Source organism: Melospiza georgiana, chromosome 14 (genome assembly GCF_028018845.1).
Source record: "Melospiza georgiana isolate bMelGeo1 chromosome 14, bMelGeo1.pri, whole genome shotgun sequence".
Taxonomy (NCBI): domain Eukaryota; kingdom Metazoa; phylum Chordata; class Aves; order Passeriformes; family Passerellidae; genus Melospiza; species Melospiza georgiana.
The window spans coordinates 14,184,354-14,197,108 of record NC_080443.1 but is presented as its reverse complement, the minus strand read 5'-3'; the positions used below and the strand labels follow the sequence as shown (position 1 = coordinate 14,197,108).

Sequence of the window (12,755 nt, the reverse complement as noted above, 5' to 3'; positions counted from 1 at the left end):
GGACAGGTTCAGCAGGCTGTGACATCCCCTGCAGTGAAGGCTGACAGCCCAGGCTCTGCCCAGGCTGATTCTAGGTGGGAGGACCCCCCAGGCCTCCCAGCACATCCTCAGCAGAGCGTGAGCCACTGCTCCTGGCTGCAGCACCACCTCTGGGGCTCTTGGCAGGCTTCCTCTGCTCCTACATCCCCTATCCTGGCATGATCAGATTCCTGCTGCATTTGAGGGACAGGCTGAGCAGGCCCAGGACCGGTGAGGAGCTCATCTGCCATGTGTCATTTTCTCCAGCTGTGTGTGGCTGCTGGAAGCACTCGGCACCCCTTGGGTCCTCCAATGCACAACACCCAGTCAGGATCCCCTGCCACAGCACCTGGATGCCTCCTGCACCCCACATGCCGGGACAGAGTCACCTTGGGCGAGAGGCAGGTTTGGCAGCCCCTTCCATTCCCGGGGCGCGGGTGGGTGCCGGGTGTCCCGTGCAGCCCCGGCTCCCCCGTTCCCCAGCCCTGGGGAGCCCGGGCCCGCAGTCGGCGCTGCCGGGGCCCCGCTGGCCGCAGCCCCCGCACGGAGCGCTCGGCACAGCTCATTAGGGGCTGTTTGCAGCCGCCGGGGCCGCGGGCCAGGACTTCTGGGAAGGCATTAGCGGGAACGAGGGCGGCCGCGCTGAGAGCTTTTTAATCTGCAGGAGCAACATCTGCTTTGTGCGCATCCCGATGGCCAGTAACGAGCTAAATGAGGCGGCCGGCCGCTCGGCGGCCGCTTCCAGGAAAAGACCGGCTTAAAGCGAGGGGGAAAGGGGGGCCAGGGCTGCGCTCCCGGCTCGGTGCTCCAGGCCCCAGCGAGGGAGGGAACGGGTGGTGGAATGGGTTAGTGGCACAGCAGAGATGCCCACGAGCGGGCATCCCGGGCACGAGCCCACAACGGCGGGACCCTGCGGAGACAAGCCCGGGCTGGGGGCTCTCCCTCTCCTCCTGGAAGCATCCAGGCAGGCGGGCGGGTCGTTTAGCTCATCACCAGCCCTCGTTACCGCTAGGGCCAACCGAGGCCCCGCTACCCCAGGCAGGCAGTGACGAGCCGGGCCCGGGGCTGCCTCTCCGGAGGTGCGATGAGCATCGCCCCGGCCGCAGCCCCGCCGGGCCGGGCCCTTTAAGGCGCGATCCCGAAGCCGCCCTGACGTCAGCGGGGCGGGCGCGCCCGGGCACCGCAGCCCCGGCGGTCGCAGCTCCGCGCCCCAGCGAGTGCGGCTCCGCCGGGGCGCACCGGGTGACAGGGGTGGGTATCGGGGTGCCCGGGCCGCCAGAGGGGGAGCGTGGGGGTGCCCAGGGTGCTGAGGTCTGGAGGTGGCACGGATGTTGGGGATTAGGGATGGGGATACAGGAGAGACAGGGCTGCTGGAGAGCTGAAGGTTGGCGTTATGGGGGCGGCCCGGAGTGCTGGGGACTGGGGATGGAGGTGTGGGGGTGCGCAGAGGTGCTGGTGGTGGAGGTGAGCATATTGGGGTAGCCAGGATGCCGAAAACCTGGAAGTTGTTATTGTTGGGGTCCTCAGGATGCTGGGGTCTGGGAGTGTGGGGTGACAGGGGTGCTGGCGATTTGGAGGTAGGGGTATGAAGTGTTCAGGCTGCTGGGAACCAGCAGAGAAGGGGTATGGGGCTGCTCAGGGTGATGAGGGACTGGAGGCAGGAGTATTGGGGTGCCCAGAGTGCTGCAGTTCTGGACATCTGGAGGAGAGGGTATCAGGATGTCCTGGGGTGCTGGGAAATCGAGGGATGTATCGGGTTGTCCAGGATGCTGGGAATTGAAAGGATGGTGTTGGAGTGCTCAAGATGCTGGGGACCCAGACATGGGGATTATGGGATGCCCTGGGAGATGGAAGATGGAAGTATTGAGATTCCCAGAGTACTAGGAACTGAAGGTGGGGATACAGATGGGGGGGTTTAGGTCCCGGGATGGGGATTGGGAGGTAGAGTGTCAGGGCTGCCCAGGCTGCTGGGGACCTGATGTCCAGGCAGTGCTGGTGTCAGGGGTGCTGGGGGACCTGGCATTTGGGAGCACCCCATCCCTCACCCCACACTGCTCAGCATCTCCTCCATCCCACAGCGCCTGCCTGATGCCTGTCCCCACCTGAGGGCACCGCCATGGCCGGGGCGCAGGGCTGCGGCGAGGCCAAGATCGCGGGACTGTACGACCTGGAGCGCACGCTGGGCAAGGGCCACTTTGCCGTGGTGAAGCTGGCGCGGCACGTCTTCACCGGGCAGCGCGTGGCCGTCAAGGTGATCGACAAGAGCAAGCTGGCGGGGGAGGCGGCGGGGCAGCTCCTGCAGGAGGTGCGCTGCATGAAGCTGGTGCAGCACCCCAACGTGGTGCGCCTCTACGAGGTCATCGACACCCACGCCAAGCTGTACCTCATCCTGGAGCTGGGCGATGGTGGGGACATGTTTGACCACATCATGCGGCACGAGGGCGGCCTGGCCGAGCCGCGCGCCAAGCACTACTTTGCCCAGATCGTCCATGCCATCTCCTATTGCCACAAGCTCCACGTAGTGCACCGCGACCTCAAGCCCGAGAACGTGGTCTTCTTCCAGGAGCAAGGGGTGGTCAAACTCACCGACTTTGGCTTCAGCAACCGCTTCCAGCCCGGCAAGATGCTCACCACCAGCTGCGGCTCCCTGGCCTACTCGGCACCAGAGATCCTGCTTGGGGATGAGTACGATGCCCCGGCTGTTGGTAAGGGCTGAGGGGGTCCTGAGGACTTGCCTTCCTCCTGTCCCTGGCCTGGAGCATGGTCCTGCCAGCTGGGTACCTTACACTATGCCCCTTACACTAGGAGCACACAGTGGCACTGCTGTCCCTGCAAGGGACAAGCCTGTCCCTTGTGTGTTTGGCTGCCCAGCCCTGCCCTGGCACAGCAGGGTCCTCCCTGCAGAGACCATCCTGGCATCCACAGAGATCCCACAGAGTGATGGTTGCCAGAGAGGGGAAAAAGCCCAAGCAGGCTGTGAGCCTGGCGTGGCAGCCGCCAGGAGAAGCAGTGTGAGCATACAGCTGCCAGCAATCTGGCGCTGGTGGTTATTTGGCGGGGCGAGGCAGGAAGGAAATCTGCTCGGGATGCTGCTGTTTGGGCGGAGGGGCTCCGAAAGTTTCCTTTGCTCCATCCCCACCCTGAAAACCACTTCCTTCCCATGGCTCCCAGTGCTCTTCCTCCCCGGGTGCAGGGGAGGTGCAGGGGTCTGGGGAGACTGTCCGAGGGCATGGGGAGCTGGGCTGGGGGCTCCAAGAAGCTCTGCTGTGACAGAGGGGACGTGGGAGGGAAGCAGGATCCGAGCTGGCTGGCTGGCTGGAATTAGGGCAGGAGGATTTAGCAAAGCAAAACACGAGCCCTTAAAGGCAAAAGCCCAGCGTTGGCTCAGGGAAAGGCGGATCCTGTGTTGAGAACAGGGATAGCTTATGGAGGCGGTAGAAAAATAAGCTGGTGGCGCTGCAAAGGGAAATGAAGAGAGAAAACTGACGCAGATGAGAAATTTTCGAACACTTGACTTAAGCAGCTGAAGGTATTAACGGAGCGCCCCAGGGCGTGCTCAGCATCCTAAACCTGCACATCTGCAGGAATTTATGTGCTGGGCAGGAGGAGCCAGTGAAGATGCTTCTGGCTCTATCCCTGTCCCCAGGTCAGGGCAGCAATCCTGCTCCAGCTGGTCCCCAAGCAGCTGGAGAGCCTAGATTGGTGCTATGTCCCTCTCTGATTGCTGTGGTGTCTCCTAAAGCACAGCCCAGTGCCAGGATGGTTGTGGTGGGGTTTGGGAATCAGGAAGCTGAGAAATTATGTGAAACAGTGCCGGGGGAGTGGAGAGCGGGGCAGAGCTCAGGGCTGGCCTTCCTGTCCTTGCCTGGACAAGGTGATAACACCTCAACTGCTTTGGTGAAGTCCCTTGAGACCTATTTGGATGTGGGGATGGGAAGGTCCTTCCCTGCCTTGGTGGGACTATGGTCCCCCTGTCCATGGGGCAAGACTTGGAGGCTGTTACTTCCAAGGAAGATCCCAGTGAGCACTGGTGGGGCAGCCCCTCCTGGGGTCCCTGGGGTGGGGAATCTCCTGGGCCATGGTGAGTGCAACCTGAACTGCTGCTGCTGCTTCTTGCAGACATTTGGAGCCTCGGAGTCATCCTCTACATGCTGGTGTGCGGCCACCCCCCGTTCCAGGAGGCCAACGACAGCGAGACCCTCACCATGATCATGGACTGCCGCTACACCGTCCCCCCGCACGTCTCGGCACAGTGCGCTGAGTGAGCACCACCCCCTCTCTGTACCCCCAGCTTGCTGCCCCGGGGTGGCTGCCCCAGCCCTGGCAGATGCCTGGGAACTGAGGTGGGGAGAGCAGGCAAAGCTGCTTGCTTTGGGATTCACACGGTGCTGCAGGGTTGACACGTCACTCCTTTCCCCAGTCTCATCTCCAGGATGCTGCAGCGGGACCCGAAGCAGCGAGCGTCCCTGGAGCAGATCGAGGGCCACTCGTGGCTGCAGGGGGTGGACCCGTCCCCTGCCAGCCGCTCCCTGCTGCCCCTCACCTCCCACAAGCGCGTGTCTGAGGAGGAGCACGAGATCATCCTGCAGGCCATGGTGTGCGGGAACATCGCGGATCGGGACACCATCCAGGAGTGAGTGATGGGCTGTGGGGCTGGGAGCCCCGTGAAGGGCTCTGGGGGTCCCTCCAAGCACAGCCCTTGTGTGTGCTGCAACTCCCTGGTCTCGCACAGGGCGCTGGAAGCCGACCGCTACAACCACATCACGGCCACGTATTTCCTGCTGGCAGAGAGGATGCTGCGGGAGAAGCAGGAGAAGCAGGGCCACCGCCTCAGTCTCGTTTACAACCTGGCCAAGGAGGTTCAGAGCAGGTGAGCCCCCTGCTGCCCCGATCCTGTGTCACCCTCCCCACCATCCTGAGTCCCCAGGGCAGGGTCTTGGCCGTCCCCTGTCCTTTTCCTTGTCACAGCTCCTGTGATGCCCAGCCGGGTAGTGACACCTCTCTCCCCTTGCTCAGGCCCAACTTGTCAGACACGTTTGGCTCTGCGGGCAGCGCCGGCAGCCTCCTGCCCTTCACGGAGATGGGCGGCCTCGCCGGGGCGTCCCGGCTGCCCCCTGGAGGGGACATCGGCGGCCGGCAGCCCACCGGGACCCTGCTGAAGGTCCCTGCCGTTGACACCACCATCACCAAGAGCACCCCGGCCCTGCAGCAGATCTGCGAGGAGGAAGAGGAGGACGACGAGGAGGAGGAGAGGCCCTGCGCAATGGAGAGGAAGAGCAGCTCTCTGAACCAGGAGCAGATGCGAGCCTTCCTGCGCGCCCACCGCCCGCCCGGCCGCGGGGAGGTCTGGGGGCCGGGGGTGGAGCTGGGGGGCCGGGGGGGGCGCTCGGGGGTGGCCTGGGCTGGGAAGGGAGTGAGTGGGGGCCGGGGTGCCCCCGTGCTGCGGGGAAATGGAGGTGAGTCCCCAAGGAGGGAGGAGGACACAGAGCCTGGGGCCTCCTCAGCAGAGTTCCCCAAGGAAAGGGGAGCCGTCCTGTCACCCCAGAGCAGCTCAGATGAAGTTCCCCAGGTATTGGGGGCAGAGACGAGTCCTGCCACCCTCCCAAGTCCTGCAGACACGTCCCCAGGGCAGGGGGAGCAGATCAGCCCGGCCCAGCAGTCGGTGGAGAGCTCAGGCCCTGAAGGGGGCGCAGAGAGTGTGATCAAGCTGGACCCGGGCAAGGGCAAGGGGGGCAGCCTGCGGGACCGGCTCCTGCAGTTCCCGCTCTGCGAGAAAGCCCTGGCCTTCAAACTGCGGCCGGGCTCCAAGGAGAGCCTCTTGTCACTGGGGCAGTTCAACTGCTGCCATGTCATTTAAGGCCCCGGGACTGGCCCTGCTGTGGGACTGGGAGGGCGCCCACTCCCCTGCCCTTGGTCTGTGGTGGCTGTGGGGCTGGTGGGTGGCACAGTGCCCTGCTTTGTCAGCCGCGGTGGCCACCCTGCCAGCACCCCCCCAGAGCCCGCTGTGACTGACCATCCCCTGGACAGGCCTGCCCAGGGTGAAGCAGACTGGAGTCCATCCCAGCACTGGCCAGTGTGTCCCCAAACCTCTGGGACAGCACCATGACCCTGCTGGAATGGGATGGACCATGACACTTTTTTAACTACTAGAAATAATTTTTTAAATAGTCTATTTTAATGTAATTAAATAGAGATTGCTATATCCCCCCCAGACCCCTGAGTGCCCCAGCCCCACAGTGTGCATGGCCCGGGGCTGGGCTGTCCTGCCTGCAGCCCCCCCAGCAGCCCTGGCCGGGGCCAGGCACAGCCTGGCCCATGACCCCAGGCTGTCCCCGGGGCCCTCCCTGCAAATAAGCTTCCTATTTATTATCTCTTTGTTTTCTTGCTGGCAAGAAATGAATGACGACGGAGGCATGGGCCGGAGCTCGGCCTGAGCCGTGGCACATGCCCTGGAAGGATCGGAGCCGCTGGGAAGCAAAGTTTGTCAGGACAATAAAATAAACTCGTGGGTTGATGCGGGTGCAGTGTCATTGCAAAAACATCACTGTCCCTGGCATGGCTTCCCTGGCACCAGGGGTGGCTTTAAGGGAGCATCTGCCTGAGCTAGGGTGGGCAGGGACCCAGGTTAGAGCTCAGGGCAGCCCCAGATGGGAGTAAGGACAGGGATGATGAACACCCAAAGGTGAGAGAAGGCCTGGGCATGCCAGAAGGCAGGTGGAGGGTGCTGCACATCCCCTTGAGAGTCAACAACACTCAGCCCCCAATAGCTTTCCCCACTCTCAGCTTGAAGCCATCCCTGAGCCCCCAATTTCAAGCCCAGCTGGGGCTTCCTTCCCTCCAGCTCTGCTGTTCCTTTTCTATCGATCCTCCTTCTTCCTCCTTTCACGTGTACCCATGATAGCTCCCTTGTCTGTCCTCATCATCCAACAAGAGATCTCCCTGAGTACTGAGTGGTTGAACAGAGCAATGCTGTGTGGGTCTCAGATGGGATGGAGCCAGCTCTGAACAGCTTGGGGAGTTGGTGGTAGGAAAAGGAGGAAGGGATGCCCTGGGGACCCTGCAGCCCCCACAGGGCCCCAGCAGCAGAGGAAGATGCTGCCCCTGCCCACGCACTCCCTTCCTTGATATTAAAGGATAAATGCACCGCCTGAACAGGGGCTTGAACCCTGGACCCTCAGATTAAAAGTCTGATGCTCTCCCAACTGAGCTATCCAGGCTCACATTTGGGCTCTTGGGTGGTCTGTGACGGCTGGGGGGGGGGACCCCGCTTTCCTCAGCACCGCAGGGACAATGTGGGGACCCACTCTGGTGTTCCCCACTCCCACACCGCCCAGCGAGGCTGCCAGCGCGGGCCAGACCAACACCCGGGCTCTGGGATCTCGCTGGCGCTGGGCGGGCTCAGGGCCCGCCCTGGGGATGCGCAGCAGGACAGGAGCGGATGCTGCGGGAGCGGCCCCGGAGCCTCCGCCGCTCCCGAGGGAGGCGGGAGGGCCCCGCCGGGGCAGAGCAGCGGCGGCGGCGGGGCCGAGCCGGGCTCCGGGCTCGGCTGCGGCTGCAGCGGCCGCGGCTCCAACCCGAGCCCCGGCGGCGCTTCCGCAGGAGCCGCGGTGAAGCGGGAGGGAGGGGGGGCTGCGGGTTCGGTCACCGGGACACAGAGCCCGGGGGGCACCTGCAGGTGCCATCCCACACGTTCTACTGCCCTTCCTCCCCATTCTTCAGGGGGGGACCCCTTTGCTCCATAGGGAACCCACCCTGCCCATCCAGCCTTGCCCAGCTGGGAAGGGACTGGAGAAGATGAAAGCGGAACCCAATTGCGGACGGGGTGGGGGAGCCCCGCGGGGCCTCTTCAAACACCTCGTGCGCACCAATTAGTGCGCACTAATTGGCTTCATTCGAGCAGCCAGAGATGGATCAGTCCCCTTCTGCTGGGGACAGCACTAATGAACCGGGAACGGCGGCCTCGGGACGGCCCTGGAGGGAGATTAGAGCCCGTACGAATGGTGGGAGTGTGTGTGGTGTCGACTGAACAAGAGCACAAGCTTAATTACCCGGATTAATCAGAGCCCGCTGCTTTTATCCCACGTCTGGAACTGTGATCGCACCGGTACGCGGCCCCATGACAGCCACGGAGGCACCGCAGCCCCGCGAGGTGCACCGGGCCGGACACACCGGCAGAGAGACACGCGGTGGTCCCGGGATCCCGCAGAGAGGCACCACACGGAGCTCAGAGCCTTGAGGGAGGCGCTCGGAGGCCGGGCCCCACACAGACGGACTGCGAGCCCCCCGGGCAGGAGGCTCCGGGACGCGTTCCCGCCGCTGCTCCCCGGCCCTTTCTGTCCCTTTTTGGCCGCCGTTAGCCCGGCCCATGGGGGCGGAGCTCCGCTACCCGGAAGGGCCCGACCGGGACCACGTGTTGGCCCCGTCATGGCGTCGGCGCCCAAGCGGTTCAAGGTACGGGGGAGCCCGGGGGCTCCCGGGGACACACCGGCACTGAGGGGATCCGCGATCGGCCTCACGGCTCCTTCCCCTTCACCCCATGCTTCCATCCACAGGCGGCGGTCGAGAGCGGCGCCCAGGAGAACAGTAGTGCCGACCCCCTCTCCGCGTTCCTGGCGTGGTGCGGGCGGGCCGGGGTGGAGCTGAACCCCAAGGTGAGGCACCGCGGGCCGGCACGGGCATGCCCTAGGTCCGCCCCGGTCTCTCCGCTCCGCCCCTCACGGCTCCCTCCGGCCCCAGGTGCGCCTGAGCAGGGAGGGCGCGGTGGCGGGGTACGGGATGCTGGCTGCCGAGGAGCTGCAGGCGGGAGAGGTGCTGTTCACCATCCCTCGCACGGCGCTGCTGTCCCAGCACACCACCTCCATCCACGCACTCCTGCAGGAAGGTGAGTGCAAGCTTCTTGTGTCAACTGAAGTCTTCTGTAACTTTGAAAGTAAATGGGTCTGTGTAAAGCCTCGGGAGCGTTTCTGGTTTGTGCGGGATGCTGCAGGGCTGTTTGATACCAGGTAGGAAAGGGGAGGGCTGGGCATCCCCTCGCTTCCCTGAGAGCTGTGCTGGACAGGGAGAAAACATCAGTGCAACATCTCCAGCTTCTAACTGACAGGCATCTGAACTATGCTGCTTTCCTTGAAGCACTGGTAAGAAAAGAACAGTTCCTTGGTTCCTGCAGGCACACAGAGCCTCAGGCTGAGGAGGGCAAGGCTGTGAGGCCTGGCAGAGCTCATCTGTAATTCCAGAGAAGCCGTTTCTGCTCCTGGTTCAGCTCAGGACAAAGCCAAGACAAACCAGACTAAAAGCTCAACCCCTGTCTCTGGCTGAAGACAGGCATGGAGCCTTGTCATACAAGGGTTTGGTTCTGAAACACAACGATTAAGGTTTTCTCCATCCTGTCTGGTTCTGTAGCCCAGGAGTCCCTGCAGAGCCAGTCTGGTTGGGTCCCTCTCCTGCTGGCCTTGCTCCACGAGTACACAGCCAGCAGCTCCCACTGGCAGCCGTACTTCTCCCTCTGGCAGGACTTCAGGAGCCTGGACCACCCCATGTTCTGGTAAGGTGAAAGCAGCAGGGCTGGGGAGGCTCAGGCTCACAGCTGAAGGCAGGCACAGGCCAGGGCTGCTGAATTCTGTCCTGGGAAGGGATGTGGTCCTGCTGGGTGACACACACCCACTGTTCCAGCCGTTTGCTGGCACTGGCAGGAGCCTGAGGGGCCCTCCTGGAGTTATGTTACAGGCAGAGCTAGAGAACAAGGACCTGGAGAGCAGGGGGAAGCTGGGAGTTTTAAGGAGGAAGGAGTTTATAGACCCTTGGCACTAGCACAGATGGAGAAAAAACAGTTTTTCTTGCAACAGGCCTCAAGAAGAGCGAACATGGCTCCTGCAGGGCACAGGCATCCCAGAAGCTGTGGACAAGGATCTAGCTAACATCCAGCTGGAGTACAACTCCATCATCTTGCCTTTCATGGAGACCCACCCTGATATCTTTGACCCCAAATTGCACACTCTGGAGTTGTATAAGGAGCTGGTGGCATTTGTCATGGCTTACAGGTGAGAAGTAAGGGCTTTGAGCTAGATAAAGGAGTACAGGCTGTGTTAGAGGTTGCAGCTGCACAAGAATGAGTGTAAGGTGACACTTGTCCTGTGCAGCCATGTGTACCACTGGCTTGTCTTAGCTTTCAGGAACCTTTGGAGGAGGAGGAAGAAGATGAGAAGGGGCCCAATCCTCCCATGATGGTGCCTGTAGCAGATATTTTGAATCATGTGGCCAACCATAATGCCAACCTGGAATACTCTCCTGTGAGTGCAAAGCTGCTGCACCAGGCATTGTCACAGCTTGGTTCTGTTTTAGTAAGACTTTTGGGAACGGGGGCACAGCAAGGTAGGGTCTCAGCCCAGGGCAGCAAGTCTGGCATGGATCTCATTAAAACAAAGTCCTGCTGCATGTTTGGTTAGGAGGAGCTCAGGGACATCTGAGCTCTCTGAAAGCCCCTGGTGAGCAGTTGGATCAGCACAGCTCAGCTGCTCTCCTCCCCCTGCTTGCAGCACTGTCTGAGGATGGTTACAACACAGCCCGTGAGGAAAGGACAGGAGATCTTCAACACCTATGGGCAGATGGCCAACTGGCAGCTGCTGCACATGTACGGCTTTGCAGAGCCCTACCCGGGCAACAGCCACGACACGGCCGACATCCAGATGGTGACACTGCGCAGGGCAGCGCTGCAGCGTGAGTGCCACCCTGGCCCCTGGGACGGCGCGGGTGCCACCCCAGCCCTGGGACGGCGCGGGTGCCACCCCAGCCCTGGGACGGCGCGGGTGCCACCCCAGCCCTGGGACGGCGCAGGTGCCACCCTGGCCCCTGGGACGGCGCAGGTGCCACCCTGGCCCCTGGGACGGCGTGGGGCAGCACCTCTGTTCAACAGGGAGGACATGCAAATAAGCCTGATCCACAGCATTTCAGGGGCTGGGGTCATGCCTTGGTTTTCTGCCTCCTCTTTCCCTTTCTCCATCCACCCTCCCCCTCTGCCATCCCGGCTGTGTTCACAGCTCTGCTGTCTTTGACACAGGAGCCAAAAGTGAAGCGCAGCAGCAGCTGGTCTCAGAGCAGTGGGACTTCTTGTGCCAGCTGGAGATGGTGGGGGAGGAAGGTGCCTTTGTGCTTGGCTGGGATGAGGTGCTGACAGAGGAAGAGCTGTCCACGACCCTCAAGGTAAGAATGGCCAGAAGAGCTGCAAAAGGGAGCACAGAGTGCAGCTGGGCCAATCAGCAGTGCAGAATGGCTCAGGGAAGGGGACAAGCACCTGAAGGCAGTTTGGCACCTACAGTCCTGTGTGAACAATGGTAGGGGGTCTGGCTGCCCAGCTCCAGATGCTGTTAAGTCATCTTCCTCTCATGAAGTAGCCATCCACATATTTGTCTCAAATGGCTCCATGGCCACTGCTGTTCTAGAAAGCTGTCACAACTTTGTAGGTGACAGCTGAGATGCTTTACAAGACTTGCCAATACCCAGATTTAATGTTTTAATGTTCTTCTAACCCACAATTACTTGCACTTAGGTATCTAAGCCTGTTTTAGTCTTTTAATCTTTAGTGCAGCTGAGGAATAACTCACCTGCTCCACATGGCTCTTGTGTTCTACTGATGTACTCACACTGCCAGTGACTTTTCCCTTTGCCTGGGTCACTACAGGTGCTCTGCATGTCAGAAGAAGAATTCAAGGAGTATAAGGAGCAAGATGGCTGGGAAGATGACAGTGACGAAGAGGAAAACTCTACCCTTTCAAATGAGGCCCTCTCCAGACTTAAAACCCCTTGCAAGAAGCTCCTTTATGACAGTGTGCTGCTGACCCTGGAGTCCTATGGGGCAGACCTGAAAGCAGAGCAGGACTTGCTAAACAACAAGGAGGCTTATGAGAAACTGAGCCGAAGGGAGCAGCAGGCGCTGCACGTGCGCTATGGACAGAAGAGGATCCTGCACCAGCTGCTAGAGCTGGTACAATAAAAACCCCAGTGCCCCTGGCCAGGCCCTGGCTGGGCTCATCCTGAGGGAAAGGTCAGCCCCTGGCCATCTCTTCTCTAGCAGAGAGCACAGATGGCAAGACTGACTGCAGGTCCACTTGTCCCTCATACAGCACATGGATTTTTAGCTACCTCTAAAGAAGTATCTTCACAGCACAAAGGTGGTTTTGAGTGACCTTATTGTACCATGAGAGCTCTGGAGCACAAATACCACCTTTTTCCAGAAGCCTTAAGAAACCCCAGCCATGCTAATGGCTGTTTTAGGAAGGCAGACATACACTGCCAGAACAGCAGAGGATTCCCTCATTCAGCATCAGAAGTTTATGGCAAGAGCTGCTCCCTGTCCAGATTAAGAGTGAAGAAATCCAGCTGGTAGCTCTTACCTTAGAGAGGTTCAGAGTAAATACCTGGCAGGTGGGCCTGCTGACATCACTAACCTCTTCACCTGTACATACTTTATGTTGAACATGTTCAAGAGTACAAGCCCATCCAGCTGGTCTTCATGTAGTCTCAGTATAACAAATATTTCCTTTTAGAAACAAAAGGTATTTCTGTGTGACCTTGAGACTATTCTGGAGGAGCACTGTCACAGTTTCACAGCTGCTGCAGGCTGAGCATTTGATACACACCCTCTGCCTGAAGCAGTTGTACCGTGAACTCACTTTGGTTTTGCATGACAAAACACTGATGGTTGACAGGCCAAGCTCTATTTAATAAAAATGAGTTTCCTTACC

At 60.8% G+C, this 12,755-nt stretch overlaps 2 protein-coding genes and 1 non-coding gene across 3 annotated transcripts; 2 read left to right on the top strand and 1 right to left on the bottom strand.

The window, feature by feature from the left end:
* The first annotated feature begins 1,185 nt into the window (after positions 1–1,185).
* On the top strand, positions 1,186–6,532 carry LOC131089328 (SNF-related serine/threonine-protein kinase-like). The gene is made up of 6 exons (XM_058034017.1): positions 1,186–1,269; positions 2,097–2,723; positions 4,138–4,279; positions 4,439–4,651; positions 4,751–4,888; positions 5,035–6,532. Exons 2-6 carry the CDS (start codon positions 2,135–2,137, stop codon positions 5,873–5,875), a joined length of 1,923 nt encoding a protein of 640 aa, XP_057890000.1. The 5' UTR covers positions 1,186–1,269; positions 2,097–2,134; the 3' UTR covers positions 5,876–6,532.
* A 630-nt stretch (positions 6,533–7,162) lies between these two features.
* TRNAK-UUU (transfer RNA lysine (anticodon UUU)) lies at positions 7,163–7,235 on the bottom strand. Its single transcript has one exon. It is a non-coding gene; the product is annotated as a tRNA-Lys (tRNA).
* A 1,166-nt stretch (positions 7,236–8,401) lies between these two features.
* On the top strand, positions 8,402–12,755 carry SETD6 (SET domain containing 6, protein lysine methyltransferase). The gene is made up of 9 exons (XM_058034134.1): positions 8,402–8,469; positions 8,571–8,669; positions 8,755–8,899; positions 9,418–9,559; positions 9,861–10,055; positions 10,181–10,304; positions 10,551–10,731; positions 11,072–11,214; positions 11,693–12,755. The coding sequence occupies exons 1-9, from the start codon at positions 8,443–8,445 to the stop codon at positions 12,002–12,004; spliced, it is 1,368 nt and encodes a 455-aa protein (XP_057890117.1). The 5' UTR covers positions 8,402–8,442; the 3' UTR covers positions 12,005–12,755.

Excerpts from the sequence above, each read along its gene's own strand:
- SETD6 (XM_058034134.1), top strand. The coding sequence starts at position 8,443 with ATGGCGTCGGCGCCCAAGCGGTTCAAG. Across the intron at positions 8,900-9,417 it reads CCACGCACTCCTGCAGGAAG|CCCAGGAGTCCCTGCAGAGC; the intron begins GTGAGTGCAAGC and ends CTGGTTCTGTAG. Across the intron at positions 10,732-11,071 it reads GCGCAGGGCAGCGCTGCAGC|GAGCCAAAAGTGAAGCGCAG; the intron begins GTGAGTGCCACC and ends TCTTTGACACAG.
- LOC131089328 (XM_058034017.1), top strand. The coding sequence starts at position 2,135 with ATGGCCGGGGCGCAGGGCTGCGGCGAGGCCAAGATCGCGGGACTGTAC. Across the intron at positions 4,280-4,438 it reads GTCTCGGCACAGTGCGCTGA|TCTCATCTCCAGGATGCTGC; the intron begins GTGAGCACCACC and ends TCCTTTCCCCAG. Across the intron at positions 4,889-5,034 it reads GCCAAGGAGGTTCAGAGCAG|GCCCAACTTGTCAGACACGT; the intron begins GTGAGCCCCCTG and ends CCCCTTGCTCAG.